Source organism: Penicillium expansum (assembly GCF_000769745.1).
Source record: "Penicillium expansum strain MD-8 chromosome Unknown contig101, whole genome shotgun sequence".
Classification (NCBI taxonomy): Eukaryota; Fungi; Ascomycota; class Eurotiomycetes; order Eurotiales; family Aspergillaceae; genus Penicillium; species Penicillium expansum.
Genome location: NW_015971233.1, coordinates 1 through 8276, shown reverse-complemented (window position 1 = coordinate 8276; position 8276 = coordinate 1). Strand labels below are relative to the sequence as shown.

General features: G+C 47.2%; 1 protein-coding gene across 1 annotated transcript; it reads right to left on the bottom strand.

Annotated features, from left to right (window-relative positions):
• Positions 1-48: 48 nt before the first annotated feature.
• PEX2_032630 (uncharacterized protein) lies at positions 49-2325 on the bottom strand (the record flags this gene model as incomplete). Its single annotated transcript, XM_016740538.1, has 1 exon — positions 49-2325. One exon carries the CDS (start codon positions 2323-2325, stop codon positions 49-51), a length of 2277 nt encoding a protein of 758 aa, XP_016601291.1.
• Between the last annotated feature and the right edge of the window lie 5951 nt (positions 2326-8276).

Genomic DNA, 8276 nt, shown 5'->3' with positions numbered 1-8276 from the left:
CCTCTCGATAGATCCCTCGTCTTCCGAGCTTAGTTGTTCAGGGGGCTGTTATGAGCAGACAGCAGTTGAGCTAGACAGGGGCTTTTTTCTGCTTTTCCCCATCCCGACGTGATGATCATGCCGCATGTTGCCAAAGGTTGGTTCAAGAGCCCGAGGGCGCTTTAACCATTTCACTTCCTCCAGGTCAATGACAAACAAACGAACACCCAGGTCATCCCACAGCATATTGCGCCACTCACTGTCGCCGTGGACAACTCCATGCGACCGGAGCACGGTCAGAGCTTTGTCGCGCTCCTGTTGAAAGAATCTGGAATTCTCATCGTTGATGACATGCTGAAGCCGTTTTCCAGACCAGCTCAATATCATCATCTGCGCCATTAATTCGCCATGGTACCAATATGAGACTCGTGGCGTAAATGTCCCAAGACAGACGGGGATTTGATTTCCTTGCAAGCTCCTGAGGTGGCGATAATTGTTCGCCTCCGCTTGAAGGCGATGCTGCTTCTCCATTGTGGTAGCTTTAATGACCACAGTGTACCCGTATGATAGAAGGGTAGCTTTGACGAGGTAACCTGTCCGACCACAGACGTGAAGCTGTTCAAACCCATGGTTTCGGTTTCGGGCAAGTTGGCGGTGAAGCTGGCGTGTGAACTCCTGCGGTCCCATAGAGTGTCTCTGGCCGCCGTGGAGTTTCCAGTTGGGGCATTCTTTATCCAGAGGTTCTCGGTTAACGATGCCGCGGATGCAGGCAATTGTGCAGTAGAGTTGTGAAGATTGCCTATCTTTTCGAGAGGTCTGTTTGTTGTCCTGACCGGCTCGTGTGCTTTCGCTTTCCTTAGTTGATTGGCGGTTGTTGCCTCGGCCACGGCTCGACCTGCTGCGAGCCGCTGCAGCGATGGATGGCGAATGCGATTCTTTATCACTGCCGCTGCCTTCGGTCGACGAATGATTTGGAGTAGAAATGTTTGGTTTACAGCGAGTACGGGATCGTGTATTGTGCGTCTTCGGCTCTAGTTTCCAGTGCGAGGGTCGATAATTGGAGGCTCGCGGGTCTTTACGGAGAGTCTGGGGGATTTTTCTCAACACATCCAGGTATTCGACCTCCCAGGTCTTTAGCTTATCGTGTGCCGAATCATGCCACTCTTGAGACGGAGCTTCGGCGGCTAGCGCTTGAAGGGTGAATGCAAGTACCTGACCAATAGCGGTCCGGTGGAGGCGCAATTCATCGTCCGCCTGCACGTCCTGGTTTGGGATACACATGAAATATTGAACAATTGTGGGATCATCCTCCGGGATATGGAGGAAAACAAAAGCTTCCCCCGTGCAGATATAGCCGTATTGAACCCCACTGTCGATCATATATGAGAATATCTGTGTGACCACAGCGGCGACAAGGCAGGTGGCATAAAACTCAAACGTCTCGCCTTCCTGGTTAATGACATCGTGAGCTAGATCCATCTGGTGAAGACCCGCCACCAATTCAGGGATTGTCACCTTATGCGGTGCTTTGAACTCCACCGCATATACTGGTATTTTTCGTTCATCAGCCATAAGGTGCACGCAGAACTGGTCGGCACGACGATTGCGTCTTCGTGCAGTGCCACCCCTCTTTTTTCCCTGTGCCGCTCCTCTTCCCCTTCCTCTGCCTCTCCCAGGCCTAGTGTTCGCGAGTCGTTGGGGTGTTCGCACGTCCTGAAGATCTATTTGCTCCAAGCTGTTCTTCAGCGAAGTTTCCGATGGGTTCGCGCGGTCGTAAAAGGTGACTTGACCTTGGATTCCGAACTCATGTTGAAAGACCTCATCATCTCGCAACGCTTTGATAATCATTTCAACAAAATTATCCACCGTGTCTCGCTCAAAATTTCGAAGGGACGCCTCTGAGTAAATCGGCCTGTTCTGGATATTTGTGACGATATAATCTATTTGGGTATCAGAAGGGAAAAGGGGGCGCGAGGTAAAGGCAGCTGTACGGTCGAATTTCCTCCAGACTTGCTCCTGGAGCCGAGGGAAATCAAGCCAAGGGACTATGCGCTTGGGGTAAAGTCTGTTCACCGGGTTGGTCGCATCACCCTGAGTCGTGAGGGTTGCATCCGTCTCGACTCCGATCGCTTGAGACAGAGAGTTGTGGCAGCGATCGAGAAGGGTGAACAGTGTGTTGGGCTGCACATGTCGTTCCGCCTCTCCCTGGCGTCGCTCTGCCTCTTCTCGCGCTTTTCTCTCGTCTTCTCGCGCTTGTCTTTCTTCCTCCTGACGCCGCTCTGCCTCTTCTCGCGCCTGTCTCTCTTCCTCAAGCTGACGTCTTAGCTGGGCGATTGTTTCCTCCATCCCTTATCGAAATCAGTTTTCAGCAAATAATCGAATGATGCAAATCGAAGTCAACATAGTAGGAGGTTTGCTGTCCGGTGCGGGGGAGTGGCCAGTCAGGGCGAAATGCGTCCAGATGTTTTACCAGCTTACTCATCCCCTTGGCTCGAGTCAATTCATGCCTCAGGCATCAAAGGCACCGGCAATGCCCGCACTGACCTCCTCACGTGAGATGGAGTGCGATATGATTTGATTACAAGTTGAACTTGAAACGCTTCGGCCCTTGGCATTTGCACGCAGCCCTAAATTTAGATACAACATATATCTTCAGTTCAATTCGATGTTATGGTTGTTGCCTTATATGTTATAGACTCGCCACAGCCCTTCTGATGTGTCCATGCTGACACATACATCCCAGTGCAAACATTACATACCAATAAAATTAACGAAACACATATTCTTACAGTCCGAGCTCATCTTTGTTGTCACAAGGTGTCAGTTAATTGGCCCTAGGTCCAGTAATCCCCAGATCAAATATGTGCTCGGCGCTGCGCTCTATGACCAAGGAACAATTAGCCCAACATCAGTCCGGAGAATCAAGAAAAGGATCAAGGACAAGATTAAATATCATTCGCTAGCTAGCTGGAACTAGTACCCCATATCGGTTTCGGTCAGCGCGCGCTTACCGCCTGCCTAATTCTGCCCCAGAGAGGTGGGTTTCTTGGCACCTACCAGTCAGCATCAGGAAGCCTCACCCCTGACTAGCCTCTCCGGTTGGCAAAGACATGTTCCTATTTCATACTAGTCTATGCACCAATTTGGCCTCGTTTTGGCAAGATGCTTCCTGATTAGTGGTGTTTCTGTTAAACAAAGCAATTTGTCGAAACTACAGTAGTAGGTTAATACCGCGAACACTCATTGCAGAGATATCTCGGGGAAGTTTAATTTGCGCTAGCGAATGAGTCATGTGTTTGTGATAGAGCGACATTAGCTCGTGGCGCAATCTTTGCGATGAACCAGGATAAATGCAGAAGGCTTGAATGGGAAACTATTCGGGCTGATTAGAGCTGTCATGCGCTGGTCCCAAAATTCGCCCCAGACAAGTTCCAGAGGGATTCATTTCCAACTCCAACTCAATTCCAGATGAGTCACTTGTCTCAGCTCTGCATAGCGAGAACATCCCCCACTACCTTCGGACTTATCTCTATATCTCCTATTGACCTGCCAATATGCTCTATGCCTTGCCACCAGAAATGTTTTCTATGGTTTTGGAATACGTTTGTGCCTATATCGATCGGCTTCATGACGCTAGGCTAACTACCTAGTTCTACCGAAATGAGGATCTGAAAAATCTCTGCTTGGCCTCAAAAGCCTTGCACTCAGCGACTATACCACGGCTATACCGATCGATCGTTCTTATTTCGAGAAACGAGGATAATTTAAGTGACTTGAACTTTGGAGCTCTCTTGGATCGGGGTTCTCACTATCTTAAATTTACAAGGGAGGTCATTCTGATCGCGGAGTTCCGTCAATTGCTACGCCATCGCTGTCATGACTCGGATGACTCGGATGACTCGAATATCGAATATGATTCCTCCAGCGATAGAACGGAACTCGAATATCAAGAAATTCCTCGAAGACTTTCTGTTGGGGAAGATGCAAACGGAGGTGTACCTTGTGACGAGGACCAGGAGAATCCGCCAAACAACATATCCCAGCTATCAGAGTGGCGCAACGATCGTTCTGATATCTCTTCAAACGGTCATTCTCATGCTGACTTCCCCGAGGGAGACTCGGATGACCTCACGCGGCAAGAATGGACGCCACATGAGCAGTTTATGAAGATTTTGACGTCAAGAATACAACCTCTTCTGGATTTGATTCCAGATGGTAGGTTGGAAAGGTTCAGGTACAAGTTCCTTAATTGAACGCAAGGTCATGCAATCTAATGCGAAGCAATAGCTGGAATCTCGGTACCTGTGTTCCCGGAGCCGTAATCGAATACCTCAGCACGAAACAGACACAAATCGTTCATCTAGAGGTCGTCACTGACACGACTTGCCTAGGCGTAGATTATTTAAATATATACGATTTGTACGGATTCAAGAAACTTCGGCGTCTTCGATTGATTACGTCTACCTTTTTTGAGGACCCGGAATACTCACTTGGAGAATTATTCCAAAAAAACGCTTTGACATTAGAGGAAATCGAGATTGACGAGGTTGGCCATGGAGGACTACAAAGCAGAGTTCCAGGACAAAACAAACTGCTTCATCAAATGCTGGCGCTTCCTCCAGGGAAAAAGCAACAATTGTTTCCCTCTCTGAAGAGTTTAACTCTGAGCGCGGTTTCCTTGGAGAATTGCGGTGATATTATGCCATCTGTTTTCTCTTTGAATTGCCTGCATTCGCTAGCTTTGAGAAACTGTGGAGAATCAGCTGGCTTACTCAAAGCGCTCGGGTCAGACGACGTGTTGCCGCACTCAATGAGACTCAAGTCCTTCGAATATCTTGATAATGGCATGTTAGGAGAGTCCCGGGCCATGGAATCTATTGCGAGCTTTCTCATATCATTCGAAGGGCTCCAGGATTTGTTCCTGTCATTCCCTGGCGTCTTTGAAAACAGTCTCCTCAGTTCAATATCTAATCACAAATCTTCGTTAAGAAGGCTTCTGTGTCATGTCCCACAGATATTCCCTCAGCGAAATCCAACGCAGCCACCATTGAGGTTCCTATTTACCCAACTCTTAAGAGAAACCCCGAATCTCATTTGTTTAGGACTGAGCTATTCTCCGAAAGATTTGGTAAGCATGGATCACTCATTTTGGTAAAAAAGCTTTCTACTAACATAAACCAGCGCGCTCTTTTTTCTCTTCCGAGAGTCTGCCCCCACCTCCGACTACTGCATGTTAGAGCCTTCGGGTGGCTAGTATACGAGGGGTATCGTGAAGGATTAGACGATAAATCGGAGTCTAAATTCTCTGCTGCGCTTTCAGAGATTCATGAATTTGCGAGTTGGGCCTTTGGGCCAGAGGGTTTACCAAGTCTACAAGTTCTTGCTTACGGAGACTTTTCTTATGGAGGGCGTAGGCCAAATCTCGTACTCTGCAGATATAAATCACTGGATGACTCGGATATACAAGAATCGACTGCTGGGCTATCTGATCTAGCATACAGAGAGGTCACAAAGGCAGACGTCTCGGAACAAGAGATTTTGTACACCAACGCTCATTTCTTAGAAGCCTGTCCAGAGGATTCTTTGTTATATGAGCGGAATCGCCCTTTCTGATTGAAAATTCCATATTTTGGTTCGTCAACTTCACCAGGAGAAATTAGTTGGAGGTAGTGTCAATTGGAACGTTTGACTTTCTTGTCTTCGAAACTGGCATCCATGCCATAGCATATTTACAATAACCTACGTATTTCGTTGACGCCCTGGACTATTGCTGGCTTATTCTTAGAAGAAGATTTTAGTCGGATTATGTTAGACGAATAGATTGTCTGTAATCCGAATCTTCCTTGAATTCAACATTACCTAGCATAACTGCAGGCGGATGTATGAAGGGTGGTATATAGTGTAGTAGCGTATTAGTAGCCTGAGGTATCACACATGCCTTAGAAGCTTGCATGCAGTCTTTTCTTAGAGACCGGCATCATCCTACTATCCTCAATATGACTACAGTTTTCCACAAGATTCTTCTTTCATGATATAGCTTTAATACTAGCGCGATAGTCACCTACACATAGGAGTGGTTGGCTGTGCTGTCTCCATTGATATCGAGCCGTTTGCCATGCCAGACTGCCATCGTGTCATCCCCATTTCAATAGCTAATTCTTGTTTTTGCTGGCCCTAACACGGATTATACGGATGAAGAGTCATTAGAATCTTTTCTGGCGTGGATCGACAATCAAAGAGCCATGTGATACTTCCTCTGAAAACAAGTCAACCTATTTCTCAGACAATAAGTAGCAAAACTATATAGCAGGGCAGTCTATATATAAATTGCTATATAGTATCAGGACAAAAGCGAGGTTTAGTCAAGTTGAAGTTTCGCCTTCACGGCGAGTTTCTCGCCAGAATAAGCATGATAACCAAAGAGACATATCCTAACGACAACATTCACAGTTCTGTACCCAGCATTGTCTTATAGGGCTGCAAAATTCCGGCACTCTAGATAATTCTTACCTAAGTGTTTATGTCTACCGGCAAAGTGGGGACGGGGTTCAGCATCCTATCAATGCTGCTAAGTTGGTATCATATCTTAAGCAGCAAATAGATGAGAATATTAACCGGTATATCCCATTTAGGACTTATAGATCATATGGTGCCCCGTCTAAGCTCTAATGTTCTCCTTATAGGCATACTGTTATGAGAAAAGGGACGACATCCGGTCTCTGGCAGCAGCATGTTTCTTGCGAAGCTGAGATATACCAGATCCTACGAAAATCGCAAGGGTCTGCTGTCCTAGTGTTCTTCGGCAAGATGGATCTAGCCAAAATCTACTTTCTACATGGAGCTGGACAAATTCGGCACATGCTCGTCATGGGTTGGGCCGGCGAGAGCACAACAAAGCTCGAGCAAACTACGGAGATTCACAGGGAGATTGAAAGGTCGAAGAAGGGAATTCGCGCTTTGGGGGTGCGACACTTAGACCTTCGGCCTGATAATATCCTATGGAATGATGAGCTAGGACGGGCTTTGATTATCGACTTTCACCGGTGCGAGCTAGATTGTCGGCCCGCTACGGACCGTTCCAGGTCATTGAAGAGGCCTCGGCGCAAAGCACTGCCTGGGGCCAAGCGAGTACGGGTTATCTAGTCCCGGTTCCATCTTTTATATTGACACGTTGTAATTAGCTTTGCTCGGGATTTCAACGCTAACCGTAATGAGTGCGCTCCAAAATTCTTGCATTCCAAGAATCTCAACTCCAACGGAATTGAGTTAGCGGCATCAATGCAGTTTGACACACGGAGCACTTATCAACTATTTCAATCCAGGCTGCTTTTAGTTAATGAAATCTTGAATAATCGAATATCATGTGTTGTCACCCCATTTGTCTGAATAATTTATGTTTTCCGTGGGGAGCTCAAATTTCTCCTTCATAACCCTAATGATGTCTGATGATAATCCCTACTGCTCGTTTCCTCTGTTTCCACTGCTTGCCAGGCATAGTATAACTCACCACATATTAAGGAACTCACTTCTTTTCCCCAAGAGATTTCTTATTTATACACCACGAGTTGGCTGTCAGAACATGGTGATAAGGCGGAAGAAACCTTAACACCACTCGGGACGAGATCGATATGGTCACAAACAACCATGAGACGGAAGGGAGTGATCCGCCTCGCGACAGGTCCTATCATGATCTAGTGTCTCTGCCCTGAATACCTGGGAACGCCAGAGTATAGTATGTTGCACGTGATATGATGACAGATCATTCGGTTGGCTCTCGATGGCCCATTGGTGCAGTTATGGGTCACAAACTAATTAGTGACGGGTATGTCCGTAATATACACATGCATTTGAACTCTGTAAGCTGTATGAGTGTCAACCTTCGGCGTGGCTAAAGACGAGTAGTCAAGACTGGTGTCCTAGCGTGGCTCGCAGACTTAGTGGGGCTCAGGTTGGGACTCAAAGGCAAACACGTGCCAGGCTCAAAATATGCCACCGATTTACCCCTCCCCCGCCACCAGACAGATGCACTGGATTTCTGAATTATTCAACCTGAGCACCCTTTATGTTAGTTTGATCTCCCTTTGAAAGTTTTTCATTGCTAAGAACTCTTATATACAGGCTAGTAGTGCCTCAGCATGGACACCCATGGCCTTTCTGAAGTAGCCGAGCGGATTCGCTGCGAGATCAAGCAGATGATACCAAAGCCTGGCGACCCTGACATTCAGCCACATATACCCAAAGCTGACTTCCTCACTGAAGATAAGCAAGGAGTACGCCACTTTGGTGGTTCAAATCTT